This window comes from Notolabrus celidotus, chromosome 5 (genome assembly GCF_009762535.1).
Source record: "Notolabrus celidotus isolate fNotCel1 chromosome 5, fNotCel1.pri, whole genome shotgun sequence".
NCBI classification, from domain to species: domain Eukaryota; kingdom Metazoa; phylum Chordata; class Actinopteri; order Labriformes; family Labridae; genus Notolabrus; species Notolabrus celidotus.
This window is the reverse complement of record NC_048276.1, coordinates 14,007,957-14,026,313: the sequence shown is the minus strand read 5'-3', so window position 1 is coordinate 14,026,313 and position 18,357 is coordinate 14,007,957. Positions and strand designations below refer to the sequence as shown.

Sequence of the window (18,357 nt, the reverse complement as noted above, 5' to 3'; positions counted from 1 at the left end):
TTATTTTATATGAATACTTTGTAAGGGATCGTTATGTGTTGCTTGGATGTTTCTTTTCTGTGTGCAGCAGAGCCACACTGCTTCAGTGTGACAATGCAGGTCTCAGCTTGCTTAACATGTACTGCTCCCATGAGGGAACACAGATGAACACACTGGTTCATTAATTCATCACCTGCAGCATCACCTGTCTCAAGACACAACACTCCCAGACTCTTCCAGTAGAAAAACACATTAGTATGTAGCCCTTTGTTTCAGTGTTGGAGCCATCACTGTTTCCTCTTTCATTTTTGTTTTGAAAGTCTTCTGAATTGCAAACTTTCATCAGATAACTAAAACATACTTTATGTGCTCTGTTACATTAGGCTCTTAGGTTATTCACCTGAATAATGAAGGCATTTTAGTATCACCATATCAGAGCAGACGTAGAGCGTGCTTGGGACAAAAAATCTAAAATTATGTTATCTTTTTTGCTCAGTCTATTTATATAGATGATTTTTTTTTTTTACCTAGGCAAGTGTCAGAGAATGTTGTTCCTGTCTTAACGAATGAAGTTCTAAATTAAATAAGTAAAGTAAAATAAAGACTTTATGCTATGGGTCTGTAATATAATTTCAGATTCAAATATTCTTAAAAATACCAAGACTTGAAGTCATTGTAAAACTATTTAATATCTCATACATTTCAAACACCAACACAAATTTCATTTATGTGACCCACACTTTACAAAACTATGAATAAAAAAGGGCAGATTATGATTTATTGTACCCTATAAATTCTATACAGACGTGCATAAAACACACCATGATAAAAATACAGGAAATATTAAATACAGACTGGCAAGATATGTGCTTAGGCGACAGCGGCATGTGTAAAAAAAACTTATTACAAAATCATTTACAATAAAAACAACAGTTTACAAAATACAATATTATAGGGAAGCTTGTGGAGAAGTGGAAGTGTGTCCGTCTGAGTGAAAAGGACTTCATCTAGGAACCACACATCAAGCACTCATCTTTGTTTTCCAAAGAACAGACCATGGCAGCAGTATTACGCTCTTTGGTCTCCTCTTCCTCACTCCTGTCTGTCTGAGCCTCTTTTAATTTCTCTTTATTCAGGGTGAACTGGATGGGGTTGGCGGCAGGCTTCGTCCGCAGGTAGTACATACCAGTTTTTAGGCCCTGCAGAGAAAATAAGACAGGCACTAAGACATTGTTTTTTCAGATACCAGGATGCATCAAGCATGTGTTTGTTTCCTCACTCAGTACTTACAAGCTTCCAACCATAGAAGTGCATGCTGGTCAGTTTGCCATAGTTTGGTTCAGCAATGTGGATGTTAAGAGACTGGCTCTGGTCAATGTAAGCACCGCGATCTGCTGCCATCTTCAGGACAGTCTTCTGAGAGATTTCCCACACTGTTTTATACAGCTCCTTCAGATCATCAGGGATCTCTGCAATGTCCTGTGGGCAGTCAGATGAGTTGAACAATTTTAACAACAAATTGAATCATCCCAAAAAATAAAAATAATAATAATACATTTTATTTAAAGCGCCTTTCTAAGCACTCAAGGACACTTTACAGAGAGGTTAAAAACACAATAAAAACAAAACGATGAAATAAATAAAGACAACAAGCAGAGTAACAAAGTAAAAATGAGGCAGTGAAGTTAAACAGGGAATGCAGCTTGGAACAGGTGGGTTTTGAGTTTTGATTTGAGTTTCGGATATCTGGTGGGAGTGAGTTCCAGAGTTGGGGAGCAGAGCGACTGAAAGCTCTCTCCATGGTGCTGAGACGGGCAGAGGGAACAGAGGGGTGGAGGGAGGAGGGAGACCTGAGGGAGCGGGAGGGGTTGACAATGTGGAGGAGATCAGACAGATACAGGGGGGCAGGGTTGTGGATGGCCTTGAATGTGTACAGGAGGATTTTGAAGTTGATTCTGAATTTGACCGGGAGCCAGTGGAGTTGCTGGGGGACGGGGGTGATATGGTGGAAGGAGGGGGTTCTGGTAATGATGCTGGCTGCAGAGTTCTGGACCAGTGGTATACTTTGATGTGATATTAAACGAAAGTGAATAAGATAAGTTTACCATGAATGACCCTTTACCTGTATGGATCCGTTCTGAGCAATCAGCTGGTTCTTCATCTCGTCACTCCACAGTCCTCTTTCTGTGAGGTCCTTCAGGAGGTGAGGATTCACAATCTATGGGAGAGGCAGAAAAGACACTTTCAGCTTATTTTTCTTGGATGCTCAGATTTAGAGAGACAGGAAATTATTGAGTGCTGACCTGAAACTCTCCAGAGAGCACCCTGCGGGTGTAGATGTTGCTGGTGTAGGCCTCAATGGACTCGTTGTTGCCGAGGATCTGGGCCGTGGAAGCAGTGGGCATGGGGGCCAGGAGCAGACTGTTCCTCACACCGTGTCTGAGGACACACAGGGGAGGAAGGAGCTAAATTACGTCATGTGTGCTACAATCTTCACATACAATTCATAATAGATGAGTAAGATAAACTACAATGAACACTTTCAGGGAGACTTACTTGGCAATTTTCCCCTTCAATGCTTTCCAGTCGCATAAATCTGTTGGAGTTGTTTTCCACATGTCGTACTGAAGGATCTGAAAAACAAAATTAGTTAGGATATGGAACTCAACTAACCTAATAAATATATATAAACCAATAATGGATTTAAGACAGTTCTAAAACTACTCACTCCTTTGCTAACAGGAGAGCCAGGGTATGTTTCATACGGGCCCAGCTCTGCTGCCAGCTCACAGCTGGCCTCCAGGGCAGCGTAGTAGATGGTCTCAAAGATGTGAATGTTGAGCAGCTGGGCCTCTGGGCTTTCAAACGGGTAACGCATGAGGATGAAGGCATCAGCCAGACCCTGCACACCGATTCCAATCGGCCTGTGACGCTTGTTAGACCTTTCAGCCTGAAAGAACATAACAGGGCCGCCATGTTTTAACACAGGACACATCAAAGAAGGCTGCATGTTTGATAGAGAAGTAACACTACAAGAGAGCACACCTGAGGTACTGGGTAATAGTTGATCTCTATTATTTTGTTAAGGTTTTTGACGATGACTTTGGTGACAGATGCAAGCTTTTTGAAATCAAAGGTCTTCTCCGGAGTGACGTACATGTTGAGGGCAACGGATGCCAGGTTACACACTGCAACCTAGAGAGGAAAAACATCAAAAACAAGCCTTAGACAAATCATTTAATGGTTACATTTATTTTATAGAAACAAAAAGCTAAACCTTTTAGCTATCAATTTAATACCTGCTGTCCCTCACCTCATCTTTGCTTGTGTACTCGACAATCTCTGTGCACAGGTTACTGGATTTGATGGTGCCCAGATTCTGTTGGTTACTCTTCCTGTTGCAGGCATCTTTGTAGAGCATATACGGTGTGCCAGTTTCTGTCTGAGACTCAATGATGGCGTACCACACCTGCTGAGACTTCACCACACGCTTAGCTCTGCCCTCTGTCTCATATCTGTAGATCACACAGGGAGATGTGAGACAGGTTAGCTGCAAGGAATGAGCTGTTTTCATTAAGTTCTGAGTTAGGTAGGGAGGTCGTACCGAGTGTAGAGCTCCTCAAACTCTTCTCCCCAGCAGTCCTCTAACCCGGGACACTCATTTGGACACATGAGAGACCAGTCCTACAAGAGCAAGGTAGGCACAAATCTAGTTGAAAATCTTGGCTAATATATGAATACAATGCTTGATGTAGAAGAGATTCTCTGGAGTATTTACCTGATTGCTTTCCACTCGCTTCATAAAGAGGTCTGGGATCCACATGGCAAAGAACAAGTCTCTGGCCCTCTGCTCCTCTTTACCTGTGTTCTTCTTCAACTCTAAGAAGTCAAACACATCGGAGTGCCACGGCTCCAGGTACACAGCAAAGGCCCCAGGTCTCTGCACAAGTGAGCATCGAAAAAAAGGGGATTTAACTCACTACCAGAGCAAGTTCATGCATTTCAATGTCGAACTCTACTGTAGTATGTCTTGTAAACGTATTAGTCCCTACCTTGTTGCCACCCTGGTCAACATAACGTGCTGTGTTGTTGTACACACGAAGCATCGGGACCAGGCCGTTAGAGCAGCCATTAGTCTGAAAAAGAACCAATGTGAGTTATACAAATAGGACATTGTGTGAATTAAAGCCCATCTACTGCTGTTTGGTTGTAATTGTTGTAGATTTGCTTCTTCTCTCACCCCAGCAATGTAGCTGCCTGTTGATCTGATGCAGCTAACCGCCAGTCCGATACCTCCAGCTGATTTGGAGATGAGGGCACACTGCTTCAGCGTGTCGTATATACCTTCAATGCTGTCGTCTTTCATGGTCAGCAAGAAACAACTGCAGAAATACGAACCAGAGTTGATTAGGGAAAAGAAAGGTTTTATGGAGCTTAAAAGGTTTCGTCTTGCTTTTAAATGAGTTTTATTTTTGTTCTTAACAGTTTTATTTATTTATTTATTATCTATTTCAAATTTGAGTCACTTTTCTTCTACTTTATTTATTTATGTACTTATTTATCTTAAGTATAGTATCTTATGTTCTTTTAATGGTTTAATATTTTAGTGTTTTATTATCTTAGAAATGTATTATATTTTGGTGATTTTAATTTCCTGTGTTGAGTTTTAACATCTTATTTTACCTCCAGTTTTCCCCAATTAAGATATCATGAGAGCGCTTCCTCAATTTGTTCAGCAACTTCTTTTTTATTTATTTATTTTATTTGTATTGTTTTTATTACTATTGTTGCATATATTGTGTTCTTAACCTTAGGATTGTGGAGTGGGTTTGGGGGTCGGGGCTGGGGGTGGGATTCTTAATTTATTCTATTTTAAGTTGTTTCTATGTACAACACTTTGTGTTACAGTGTCATTGTATGAAAAGTGCTTTATAAATAAAGTCTGATTGATTGATTGATAGTAGTTTTAGGTCCTTACCTGGACAGCTGTGGCCTGTTTGTGCCAGCATTGAACAAAGTGGGTGAAGCATGGGTGAACCACTTCTCTGACAGCAAGTTGTAGGTCTCAATGGCTGCATCAATGTCTCTTTCATGAACTCCAACCGCAACTCTCATCAGCATGTGCTGGGGTCTTTCAGCAACTATTGAGAAAAACAGGGTAATTTGCAATTTTAAAGATGGTGGATATGCAGTTTACATATGACATGTCAGGGAGTGTCTTCACTCTCAAACTGGAGAAATAAACTCTCACCTTTTCCATTAATCTTCAACAAATAAGACCGCTCCAGAGTCTATAAGAACAATGTAACAAATTAGTGAATGACCAAAACACCTGCCTGAGAGAGTGCATTTAAAATGAATTCAAGGGGCGCTGGTGGCTCTTCCTGTCTCTCTTCAGCTGTCCTATCATAAAGGCAAAAAGCCCAAAAAATCTAACTTCAAAAAAATTAAAATCAAACAAAATCAAAACGTACCTTAAAGCCGAAGAAGTTGTAAGAGAAGTCTCGGTCGTAGATTATAGCTGAGTTGAGGCGCTGCAAAAAGCAGATATAAATATTTTTTGGAATGCTTGTACCTTAAACTTTTACTCAATTATTAAACATGAACAAAGAATATCGTTGAATCTAACTCACAGCCTTGTTTTCAAGAACAATGTCAAGCAACTTCTTGGAGATCATAGGAGAGTGTTTCTTGTTTAATGGGTTCACATAGTTGTACAGGTCTTCCATCACATCTACAAAGCAAGCACCACAAAACTTAACATAAGTAACAAGAACTGAACCTGTTTAGTAATGTAATTATTAATGGCTGGTGTTGTGTTAATATTCATGTCCATACAATTTAATGATATAAAACAACATTTTAGGGTGGAAAAATATTGACCAGACATCTTAGTTTTATTATAATAGCTTCTTGATGTATAAGTCATGTCTTTAAATACATTTGTTACTTTCACAAAATTGAAAATTTCACTTGTTTTAAGCAGGTAATATTACAATTTCAAATGAAATACTCACCAGTGAACACTTTTTTGGTCTCCTTGTGCAGGTTAGACACAGCAATGCGTGCAGCCAGGATTGCATAGTCGGGATGCTTGGTGGTCAGGGTGGCAGCAGTCTCTGCAGCCAGAGTGTCCAACTCTACAGTGGTGACTCCGCTGTACAGACCCTGGACCACCTTCATTGTGATCTGAGTCTGCAAAGACACAATATTATCTTAGCAGAGAAGGAGTTTACAGCCAGTGTAAACGCTACACAGAAAGTAGAGTCATGCATTATTTATTATAACTGAATTAACTTACAGAGTCCACAAATTCACTGTTGAGTCCATAGCAAAGCTTCTGGATGCGGCTTGTGATTTTATCAAAAGTAATACCCTCCTGGCGTCCGTCTGGAATATAACAAGACACATTTTAATCTTTAAATAAACAAGGTTCATATCTGAGAGATTCTCACCATAAAAATACCTTCAATTGTAAAAAGTGAAAACAGAGCTTTAGTGGTGACCCAGCTTGCAGGGAATGTTCTCACCACATTGGCTTACATTCCCTATAAGTTCTGATTATGTTTCAAGACAATGTTCTGAGTGTAATATTCATAGAACATCTTAAGGATGTTTATCGATATAAAGAATATTCCTTTATTGTCAAAGAACATTTTGTCTTTAACATTCAGATGATGTTTTGATAATATTATTTAAGTAACAGATAAGGTTTGGAGTGTAATATTCAAAGAACATCTTATGGATGTTTATCAATCTAAATAATGTTCCTTTTTTGTTAGCTATTAATGAAAGATGAACATTTTGTCTATAACATGATGTTTGATGTTTTGATAATATTATTTAGGTCACAGACACAGCTGTAACATTCAAATCACATCTTAAGGATGTTTATCGATCTAAATAATGTTCCTTTATTGTTAAAGAACATTTTGTCTTTAACATTCAGATGATGTTTTGATAATATTCTTTAGGTCACAGACACAGTTTTGAGTGTAACATTCAAAGAATATCCTAAGGGTGTTTATTGATTTAAATAATGTTCCTTTATTGTCAAAGAACATTTTTTTGTCTTTAACATTCAGATGATGTTTAGATAACATTCTTTAGGTCACAGACACAGTTTTGAGTGTAACATTCAAAGGACATCTTATGGATGTTTATCAATCTAAATAATGTTCCTTTTTTGTTAGCTATTAATGAAAGAAAAACATTTTGTTTTAACATTCAGATGATTTTGTGATAATATTCTCTAATGTTACTTCATAACAAAGAAGCAACATTCTCAAAGCAACATGTAAATAATATTTTCAGGATGTTTCTGACGCCTCAAATCACTAAATATTTTATTTAAGAATATTCTGGTGATATTTAATTGGCACAACGATTTAATCTTTTATCTTTAACATTCAAATGATGTTTTGGTTACATTCTTTGGGTCACAGATTATTTAATGTTTTTTACATAAAGAAAACTTCCCACTGAGAATGTTTCAAGAACATTAGGGCACTGTTGTCACTTAACATTTTATGAATGTTTACCAAACATTGTATTAATGTTTTTAGAGAATGTTACTTGATAACATTCTTTGAACACAAAGCAAACTTCCCGCTGAAAACATTACAGTAACATTCTCTTTAACATTTACAAAATGTTTTTAGAACAGAACATTGCTCACTGGGGACCTGTTTCCCTTTCCTCATTAATTAACCCGCGCGCTCAACACCTGCCGAACCAGCTATTAAGGTGACAAAAGAAGGTGCACCACCTTACTTCCTCGCGCCATTGATGCAGGGATTATTGTTACAAAACTTTTATTACACATTTGTTAACGGCAATAAGCCTTTACTTACTTAATACCGGGTTGTAGAAGAAGAGTTAAAATATAAAAGCAGGTAAAAGAGGAAATCGGTTTCAAGTATTTGTTGTTGAATTGAAAAAAAACCCAAACAAATCACCATGAAGTGACATTAAATCTGAAGACAAAACAGGCAATACACCTGTCAAATAAGAAAGATAACCTGACTGCTTCTGCTCTTTCATAAAGTCTTTGTTTGAGGTCTCAAAGGAAACATACACAACAAAGTCACATTTACCTTAAAAGAAAGTAATCTAGAAACTTCAGTGTAGCATTTCTTTGTAGTATTAACATGCATCACAGTGTATTTAAGAAGGATTTCCCAAAACTATTATAGACTATTATCTGACAGTTGCGTTATTTTGCAGAAACAATATTAAAGTACTTTACCTCGCTTTATCACGTGCATATTGGCAACAGAGTAGTTGGTTTCCTTAACTCAGAAGTAAATAATGTTCTCCTCTCAGCCGGACACTTTAAATGAGTTAAATGACTGTGAAATTAAGTTGTAATAGCAGAATACAACACCGACGGACACAGTTGAATCTCAAACTGGGCGCCAACAAGCCACAAGCCGGTTCCACTGCATTGTATCAGCGACTCAACCAATCAGAGAAGACTGTAAAAGACTTCTTGACCAATCACAATCCAGCATCCAGCATGACTCAACTTCCGGGCGGCTCAGGCGGGATATTTTGAACAACAGGGTTGACAAGCTGGTATACACTACACACTATACACTATAGTTTATACAGTCTATAGGTATATATCATACATTTGCATTATCAACTTGTAGCGACAGGACTGTTTTGTTTATGGTTGGCCCAAAAACTATTCTGTTTATTACTGCCTCTACATTTTTAACTTGTTTTAACTACCACATTTGACAAAATTACTACATTTAGACATTTTAGGTGTTGTGTAAAAACTGCAATTAAGATAAATGCAACACTATAAATGATCTATAATATTTCATACATCTCCATATGGGTACATATATGTGTGTATATGTATGTTAGTGTACATAGATGTATGTATTTATGTATGTTTGTACATATATGTGTGTGTATATGCACACATATTTGTGATTGTTTAGATTTATGTAAGGACTGCTTATGGGACACCAAGATGGTGGAGGGATACGAATTGTATTTATATATTTACTTTCCTTAGTTAAATATCAATGTCATCATGATCAATAATTGATTATTGTTGTTACTATTATAATTATACTTTTACCTATTATTATTATTCATTTTAATCTTAATTTTTAATTATTATTATTATTTCTATTTCTATTTTTATCATTATTACTATCTGTTAGGGTACGTTTCCTCTTTTCTTAAGATGTATAAGACCCTGTCCTCTTTTATTAATACCCTATGTACACTGCCGTATAGTGCGGGGGTGGGGTCAATGACATGGCTGAACCACCACTTTTGCCATGTTTTGCAATGTCTAAGCCATTGTATTGTTAAACAACCAATAAACAATTGATCACAAAAAAAGTATTCCATACATCTACATTTACATTCATATAACAGGGACGAAGAGGCATTCATGATAGTTCATGATAGATTCAGAAGAATAATTCAATGTGAAATGAAAATCAATATTGCAGGCAATACTTCAGGAAACATTACAGCATAACTACTGTTTATTAACTTTTTAATCACATTTCAAAAGGTAGTAGTATAAAAAAGTAATATACTGACTCAGCATCCAAATATCAAACATTGTACTAAATTTATAGTGTTCAAAACGATCCATCACACAAACAATAGAATTTCCATAGTAAACTTCCATATATAAAACGTTCTCTCTCTCTCTCTCTCTCTCTCTCTCTCTCTCTCTCTCTCTCTCTCTCTCTCTCTATCATAAATATATATATGTTGATATAGATGTATATAGATATATAAATATATGAATGTATATATATATTTTAGATTTGACTAATGACAAATTTTAACATAATTAAATCTAAGTGTTCAGAGTTTCCTGGCATAGGCGCTTTAAATCTTGTTATGCATCTGTATCGTGGTATAAATGAATCTTTTCAGTGCATTCCACATTTATCAAGGCTTCTCAACAAGGACTTCTTGTGGATCTTGTTTTTGTTTGTTTGTTGTTTTGTGTTACTATTCATTTAATTGTCCCCTGTGTTTTATTGCTTATTTGTTTTGGTGTCATGTGTATAAGGTTAAATGTGAATTTAAATAAAAGTTATACAAAAAAAATTGTGATTTGAATAGTTGAAGAAGTGCTAAAAGTTGTTATTTGTGAACTTTACTCTGAATAAAAACACCGGAAGTGACGTCCTCTGGCTCAGTGCTAATGCTAATGGACCCGGAAAGGTAAAGCAGCACTCCGAAGATGGCCGGGGTGTTCGATGTGGAGGTTGATGGTGTAGAGCACGACCATGGACTGGAGCACCATGATGTACCGCAGCAGGTGAGCGTGAAGAGACAGACTGATGTATTTCGACAGTTAAAACAGACGATGATCAATTCCTCCGCTGGTGCAAGCTATCTACTACATTCTATGTGTTAGCTACAACTCATGGGTTTAGCCTAACGTAAGCAACTAGCCTCATTTTAGCCATCAGTTTTCAACCAGAGGGAGGGGATTCAGATAAAATAAAAGTCCATTCAACTATTCTTTCTGCTCTTGTTTCCTAAAAAGAGCATTGAAAGTGAGAAACGCCCTAATAGCTTGGTAGCAATGCTATGCTAGCTAACGGTAGCTAACCCGAGTAATGTGCAAATCATGTAGAAGCTTCAATTTGGTCAAAGCAGCTCTTTCTTTTAAAATCGATTCCAGCATTTAATTCAGTTCACTTTGACACATTGGTGATTCACACTTCTTATCGAAGAAACGTCATGCGGGTTTGATTTATGGGTGCTACATAAATCGGTACAGCTGATGTGGCTGATCGGGTCAAAGGTCACGGATGGTCGCTTAAAGGGCCAGGTGGTGAAGCTGTCGGCGTCAAGTCAGGGGAAGGAGCTGAACCACTTCCGGTGGCCTTTCAAGCTGCAGGTCAGACACAGTGGAGTAGTTAAGCTGATGCCAGAGCAGGTGCAGTGGTGGACAGTAGCAGAGTAAATTTACTTTAGTATCTGTACTTTACTTGAGTATTATTTTTTTGGGGGGGACTTGTTACTTTTACTCCACTACATTCAGAAGACAATTATTGTACTTTTTACTGTACTAAATTTCTATCAATGCTCTAGTTACTCACTACTTTTTCTTTTAAGTCAACTCGTGAATTTCCATCTCTTTTCTGAAATCTGATCCCACGGTGGAGCAAACACAAAGCAAATTTCACTCAGATCAGACAGTTCATGTAGAGGTGGTAATGATGCCTATAATTCTCCACCTGAGCACCCATGGCCATATCTTCAGCCCTTGTTAGAGGTTTTTGAAATTAAGGATGTTACGTATTGTTTGAAATGTTCACCCTGTTTCCCACTCTGCCCAAACATACAAAAATTCACAGTCCAACCTGAGAAAGCGTGTTGAGCAACGTAACGTTTGTTTCATTCCAGATGAACATTTCAAACTAAGTTGTCTGTGCCTGGAGAAACTTAGTTTCTGTTTTTATTCCATGGTATAGTTTTTAGAGCTTTCAAGTAATGGTTTCTAAATAAACATAATTTAACAGATTGTACTCCTACGTATTCTTGACTGCATTTATGTATTGTGAAAATACATTTTATGATTTTTTAAAGATGTTCTTTAACTTAAGTAATAATCTGACAGAACAACTTTCACTTGTATTGGAGTAGCTATTTGACCTAGAGTATCTATACTCAGACTTAAGTAATGAAGCTGTGTACTTTGTCCACCACTGAGCAGGTGTCATAGTCCGCCAGGCACCACAGAGTGAGCTTCCATAATGTTGAATCTCGGTTGAATCTGGTGTCTATTCATCTAGGCTTACAAAAGAGACACTACACCTGTGTTATGTTTGGTAAAGTGTACTTAGTTTGAATGGAAATATAGAGGAACAGTTGCCTGTTTTCTCTGATTTTGAATACAAAGGAACGAGGACATATATAAGTTATCAAAGATGTAATAATCCCTGGGGTGAATATTAAAATATACAATTTTAAATGAAGAAGGGGGAGACATTTGCATCTCTCATACATGTTGTCAGCATGTTAAGAAAGGCGTAATCTAGTCATAGCTTTGCTCATTGATTGATTTTCTGATTAATTCTAAGATTTATTGAAATAACATGTAGTCTAATTCTCAATTAGTTCCAAAAAAAGGTCATCTCATTCTCAAGAGCTTACTTGAAGTCTTCAAATTGCTTCTTTTGATAAACCAAAATTCAAACCCCGAGAATTTTCCCTGATGTGATGACACAACCCAGCAAATCCTTACTATTAAGAAGCTGTCTGACACATTTATCTTGGAGAGGGAAGGAACGATTGATCTGCAACCAACATGATGCTGCTCTAATGTGTGGGTATGCAGAACAGTAATTACTGTAAAATGTGGCAGTGAATTTGAATTCTCTGTGGAGGAAATTTTTTTTTCTTTTTTAAAGCTAAGAAGAGTTAGATTTCATTACACTGCTCTCTTGCTGCCCGATTTTAATTTCAGCCATGGTGGTTTAACAAGCCAAACAATTTCAGCCATGGTGGTTTAACAAGCAAAACAACCTGGGAGGGACAGTAATTGCTTTCCTTGTACTTGTTGCACTGACAATAAAGGCATTCTATTCTTATATCTCTGTGTGATGTTACGATGTCTTAAACCTAATCAAAGACGCGTGTTGATCAGGGTTTGGCTCATTTGTTTGATTACGCTGCACAGCTGAAGTCAAAGAGTTGAATTGGCAGCTATGACTTGTTTGAAGTCACTTCAAAATATCATCAAGTGTGGTTCTTAAAGACGGATGTTGTTATATTTTCTGTGTTCAAAAAGGTTGTTCCCTCTGTTTTGCAACTCTTTGCTTTATCATGATCATTTGACTTAGGCTGACGTGTCAACTACAGATTATACATTTATTATTTTGTCTTTTCCTTCTTTTAGTTGGATGTGTCAAAGCTCTCACCAGAAGAAAAATGGAGGTCAGTATCTTTGTAACACTTCTAATGTATCATGCATTCATTCTTGTAATAGACATGTGACTTTTAAGAGAGCTCTCTGTCCAGACACACAGGTTAAATAACTTCCCTGTCACATGTCTGTCTTTGTTTGCTTTAAAGATCACAGTTTTATCAGGTGTACAGTGTAATCTTATAGTCTCAGGGTAATGAGGTTCAGCGCACCTTTAATGACGCGCCTATCCTTCCTTGTTATGACTCAACAAATGGGGTAGCTATGTAACATTAGTTTGAGTGTGTTCCTCTTTTCTTTTTTTTTCCACAGGGTGGAGCATGCGAGAATGCATGCCAAACACAAAGGCCACGAGGCCATGCACGCAGAGATGGTGCTCATCCTCATAGTCACCCTTGTCGTCGCACAACTCGTCCTCGTGCAGTGGAAACAGAGACATCCAAAGTCATACAATGTAAGACACACAAGTATTTGTAAAAGCCACAGTGTATAATCATGTAATTATAAGATTTAGTTTGTTTTGGATATGGACTTATTCAGCTGTGAGTTAGGTGTATGTATGTACATTAGAGGGTGACACGGAAGTGGATTTTCACTCCCCTCCAATCCTACTCCCACAGAAAAAAATCTTGTCCCGTCCCACTCCCGGTAAAATGACTCCCACCCCCATCCCGCTCCCATTCAGAATGTCTCCCGCTCCTGTACCGCTCCCTTTTTTCAAAAATTGTTTAGGCAATACAAACCTAAACAAACAAAAGTGCATAAAGGCATTAAGATAAGATAGTCCTTTTATTCGTCCCACATACAGGGAAATTTAAGTGTCACAGCAGCAAAGTCGACAGTGCAAAAAAGTATAAAGCGAACAAGAGCCTATATAATATCAATTATTAAAAAGTCATTAGCAATTAAATTAAAGAGGCAAAAATATGCATATTTTACAACATATAAATATATATTATTGGTTATAGAGTCTGACCACTGCAGGAAGAAAAGACCTGCGGTATCTCTCCGTGAGACACTGCGGGTGAAGAAGTCTGTCACTGAACGAGCTACCTAGTATTGTCATGGTCTCCTGGAGGGGGTGTGACGTGTTGTCCATCAGAGAAGATAGCTTTGCTATCATCATCCTCCTGTCAGCCACCACCTCCACAGGGTCCAGTGGGCAGCCCAGGACAGAGCTGGCCTTCTTCACCAGTCACATACTGTACCTGAGTTTTGGACAACTAACACCCGAGCACTTGTCTCGGTTTAGGTGTACGCTCCACTTGTGATTTCTGTCAGCACTTCACTTTGACACCAGAGCCTGTTTGTTTTTGCATTATTTGCGGACGCAACACAGACATGCTCCTCCGCCTGCAGCGCACTGATCAGCTGTTCAAGTCTGCAGTCTTAAAAATACAACTAAACTTAATACTGAGTGATTCTGACCACGCCGATTGTCATGCCGTTTATGTGGACACACGTGGACATCTTTATGAGCCGGAGTTTACAGAGGAAAAGGAGATTTAATGCACCGGAGGAAAAAAAGGAGAGAAACTTCAGAGCTTAACTGGAGAGCAGGAGAGATTCCCACGTTACCTGCTGGTGCAATGAACCAAGAAAACTTCTGACTGGCACGAGTAAGACTTAACAACAGTCCCTCTAGACCTTGCCGCTCCCATCTGCTCCCATTAACTTTTTATCGTGTACCGTCCCAATCACGTGGTTAGTAGCACATTTGACTGCCATCCCCTGGGAATCCCGTGACCCGTGGGATTTCCGAAAAAAAGTCAGCCTCTAATGTACATGTGTTTACAGTGATGGAATAAGAATGTGCATGAGTACAGATTTGTATAGAAGTAGTCACATTTCTGATTCTCTACCTCTGTGGAGACATTTTTAATCGTGTATTTGCTTGTGTCAAACGGAACATTGTGTTTTCCTTATTGTCTCTTATTCTGTTCACTTAACGCACAAAGCCTCATTATTTTATCTTCTACTGTCTTGTAGCTGGTGACTCTGTTCCAGATGTGGGTAGTTCCTCTCTACTTTACTACCAAACTTCACTGGTGGAGGTTTTTGAGCACATGGTTCATCTTCTCCGTCATCACAGCATTTGTCTCCTTCCGTGCCACACGCAAGCCACTGGCCTGCACTACACCGAGGTATAAATCCTGTTTGCACTCCAATGTGTCCTTAAAAAAAAGTTAGAGCTCAAACTTTCTATTGACTGAATCAAATAGTTTGACATTATCTCAGACACATATGCTCTCTTTGGCTTCTGTAGGTTGGTGTATAAGTGGTTCCTCCTCCTCTACAAGATCAGCTATGCCACGGGAATAGTTGGCTACACTGTCGTCATGTTTACACTTTTTGGTATCAACTTAATATTCAGGTACGTGTCATCAGTTTCAAATCATGTCTGTGGTGCTAAATGAGCCCCACAGTAAACAAAGATGTCAGCACATTCTGACTTTCACCATTGCACAAAAGATCCTTCAGTTTGTAGATGATTGCAGACCCAAGGAGTCCTCTTTAGAAATCTCTGTTTATAACCTGAAAAGAAGTTGAGTCATGATTCCCACACAGTGCCTTCTTTTTTATAGGATAAAGCCAGAAGATGCAATGGACTTTGGCGTTTCACTCCTTTTCTACGGGCTGTATTACGGGGTCCTTGGTAGAGACTTTGCAGAGATGTGTGCAGACTTCATGGCTTCAACCATTGGTGTAAGGCGACAGACTATAGACACTGTGTCTGTGTGTGCTGTTTTAGATAAAAGCTGAGACTAAATTCAAATTTGACTCTTCCTTTTTTCTTTCCAGTATTACAGTGCATCTGGCATGCCAACCAAGCACCTGTCTGACAACATCTGTGCGGTGTGCGGTCAGCCCATCCTCGTAGACGTCAGTGAGGAGGGGATTATTGAGAACACGTACAGATTATCATGCAACCATGTGTATCCTTGCTTTTGAGATGGTGCTTTTTGTTGTTTCTTTCAGCGCTGATGGAGAAGTTTGGCTCCATGACGAGTATTTACACGGCTGAGTCTTTCATGTCTATAAAAGGGAAAGAGGAATTGCTGTTGTGAACTTAACCTTTAAGTCAAAATGTTGATGTCATGACAGCCAGTTCATACGAACAGATATTACTTCCACCATGGATGTGCAATTAAGATAACGCACAGACGTATGTAGGGCATAGTTCAGTGTACTGGTTTTCTCCTTCAGACATCCTCTGATCATTAGTAGAATAATAGAGCACAAATAGAGAAACAAATAAGAAATAAAAACAGATAAATTAAGATTAGAATTTAAAAGTATATGAAATGTTGCACATGGTATAAATAGTAGGACAGGTTGCCATTGTGTCATTATGGCGTGGTTATCACGGATGGAAAATGTTCTGTAAAATTCAACACTTCTACTTTTAATTTTGATTTTAATTAAAATAACCAAATAAAATTTCCATAAATAACCAGAGAGATAAGACAGCTTCAGAGAGACAGGAATTGTGGGGAGTGGATAGTAGGGGTAGACATGCAGCAGAGGGTCGTGGCTGTAAGTTGAGCCAGCGACTGCTGTGACAAGGGCTGTTGTCTCTGCATGTGGGACGCGCTCCACGGACTAACAGTCTTTGACATTTTTCTCCAAATATCCAAATTAGTTTGCGTGTAGTTACATCTGTAAATATCAAATGAACACTGAACTCTGAACACACTGAATGTTAGTTAAAATGTATTTTTACTGCAGCATATTATTCAATGGAGCTGAAAACATTGATTTAACAGGTCAATCCATAATGCAGAAGCATATAATACATGTTCATGTTTGGACAGTTATCAGTCTTTTTCAAGGTAGTTCTGTTTGTGCCTGGAGTTTTACACTGCTGCTAACACACTGCTGTGCAGAGCCTTAACTCTTCTCCCAGGTTCCATGAGTTCTGCATAAGAGGATGGTGCATCGTGGGAAAGAAGCAGATGTGCCCGTACTGCAAAGAGAAGGTGGATCTGAAGAGGATGTTCAGTAACCCGTATCCTTTTTAACCTGTCGTCCTCACACGTGAGCACTGCCTGTTTGGTTTTTCTAGTCATTTGTATGTGTTACATTATTTTAATTAACAATATTTTGTATCCACAGAATGTCTAAATTAAATTATATCAGAGATTAAAATGGCAATGTACATGCAGAGGCAGCATTTAAATCCATCTGGTATTTTCACTGATGACCTCAAATCAACATTCAGGAAACAGAGTCATGCAGAGTTACTGGATGTTTTTCTTGTCACAGAGAGGAAGTGTCACAAATAAAGTTAGGTGATTTTTTTTTTCAGACTGCTCAGTACGCGCCCTTTGAAACGTATACAGGTTGAATACCAAGTTCCTGTTCCTTTTTGTGGTTCTGAGATTAAACATCAGACAACTGCTCAATCCTAGATTATATAATTACCTTTAGAGAAACTGAAAGCAGTTTCAACATATTCCTGGTCATTTACCAGTAGTTGAGTGTGTTATAAAGGCATTGTAGTATCAGCATTATATCTATTTATTGAGACATCATTGTTTCCTTGACCCATATATCTGTAGCTGGGAGAGGCCACATGTCATGTATGGACAACTCTTAGACTGGCTTCGTTACCTGGTGGCCTGGCAGCCCGTTATTATTGGATTTGTTCAAGGTATCAACTACGTCCTGGGTCTGGAGTGACCTGCGACTGGAAGCAAAGGACATAAACGCCATATGGAGAAGATATGCACTGGCTCAAAAGACTGAGAGCCTAACATTGAACTAAAACACAAATAAAAAGTGTCTATACTTTTTTGTACATATTTATAGGCACATTATCTGTATTTACAGTTTATTTGAATTTTATTGGTAATTTGGATGTCAGTGTCTTTTCCCAGGATTTGCTACACAGGTTACAACTTATTAATCAGTTTGTGCATTTTCTGGTCTAGTAAAACGGTTGTCAAAATCATTAGAGAGGTGCTTTTTACTAATTTATGTCTTAAATGTTGTTGATACTTAGTTCAAAGATTTTGCTGGAGTTTCTGATCCTCATGTCTGATGGTAATCAAACATGAGTAATAAATATTGAATGAAACACCAGTAATTCCTCCTAACCTCCCTGTGCCTCCAAAGTACATAAACACACAATCTGGAGACTTCCTCTGGAGTCACTCACTGCTGAGTCACTCTCAGTGATCACTCACATTGTATCTGTGCAAACTGCTTCATATTAATTCCACATTTTGAACTTGGGTGACACAAATGATGGATTCCCTATCTGTCATAGTGTGTCATGTAACTGGAGGCTTCCTTATCATGAGGAAAAAGTGATCTTTTTTTAAATCAGAGGATCTCCTCTTACTGTACACGTTACCATGGAACTTTGGGTGTTACTGGATTTGAAAGTGACCTCATTAGTTTCATACACTCATCCAGCAGGCTGCGACCGTTACCCCTGATACTTG

At 38.3% G+C, this 18,357-nt stretch overlaps 2 protein-coding genes across 3 annotated transcripts; one reads left to right on the top strand and one right to left on the bottom strand.

Annotated features, from left to right (window-relative positions):
• Window positions 1–649: 649 nt before the first annotated feature.
• LOC117812763 (ribonucleoside-diphosphate reductase large subunit-like) lies at window positions 650–8,407 on the bottom strand. Its single transcript, XM_034683682.1, has 19 exons — window positions 8,228–8,407; window positions 6,281–6,369; window positions 5,997–6,174; window positions 5,613–5,713; window positions 5,454–5,513; window positions 5,231–5,270; window positions 4,958–5,120; window positions 4,220–4,361; window positions 4,032–4,115; window positions 3,758–3,919; window positions 3,584–3,663; window positions 3,293–3,494; window positions 3,025–3,174; window positions 2,708–2,929; window positions 2,536–2,612; window positions 2,283–2,418; window positions 2,102–2,197; window positions 1,270–1,458; window positions 650–1,178 (listed from the first exon to the last, which is right to left on the bottom strand). The coding sequence occupies exons 1-19, from the start codon at window positions 8,244–8,246 to the stop codon at window positions 987–989; spliced, it is 2,382 nt and encodes a 793-aa protein (XP_034539573.1). The 5' UTR covers window positions 8,247–8,407; the 3' UTR covers window positions 650–986.
• A 1,717-nt stretch (window positions 8,408–10,124) lies between these two features.
• rnf121 (ring finger protein 121) lies at window positions 10,125–17,992 on the top strand. Of its 2 annotated transcripts, none has more exons than XM_034683936.1 (9): window positions 10,125–10,288; window positions 12,881–12,918; window positions 13,220–13,361; window positions 14,897–15,051; window positions 15,174–15,281; window positions 15,493–15,613; window positions 15,710–15,843; window positions 16,815–16,916; window positions 17,470–17,992. In XM_034683936.1, the coding sequence occupies exons 1-9, from the start codon at window positions 10,211–10,213 to the stop codon at window positions 17,588–17,590; spliced, it is 999 nt and encodes a 332-aa protein (XP_034539827.1). In that variant the 5' UTR covers window positions 10,125–10,210; the 3' UTR covers window positions 17,591–17,992. The 2 variants fall into 2 exon arrangements, with proteins under 2 accessions (XP_034539827.1, XP_034539828.1); XM_034683937.1 differs by having other exon boundaries at window positions 10,153–10,288; window positions 14,897–14,916; window positions 17,470–17,861.
• Window positions 17,993–18,357: the final 365 nt, after the last annotated feature.

What these genes read in the sequence shown, in the direction of transcription:
- LOC117812763 (XM_034683682.1), bottom strand. An exon ending in ACTATTACCCAGTACCTCAG is followed by an intron (nt 2,930 to 3,024) that starts GTGTGCTCTCTT and finishes ATGTTCTTTCAG; the next exon opens with GCTGAAAGGTCTAACAAGCG. An exon ending in GCTCTCCTGTTAGCAAAGGA is followed by an intron (nt 2,613 to 2,707) that starts GTGAGTAGTTTT and finishes TTTGTTTTTCAG; the next exon opens with ATCCTTCAGTACGACATGTG.
- rnf121 (XM_034683936.1), top strand. Translation starts at nt 10,211, where the DNA reads ATGGCCGGGGTGTTCGATGTGGAGGTTGATGGTGTAGAGCACGACCAT. An exon ending in GACATCCAAAGTCATACAAT is followed by an intron (nt 13,362 to 14,896) that starts GTAAGACACACA and finishes ACTGTCTTGTAG; the next exon opens with CTGGTGACTCTGTTCCAGAT. An exon ending in TCATGGCTTCAACCATTGGT is followed by an intron (nt 15,614 to 15,709) that starts GTAAGGCGACAG and finishes TTTTCTTTCCAG; the next exon opens with TATTACAGTGCATCTGGCAT.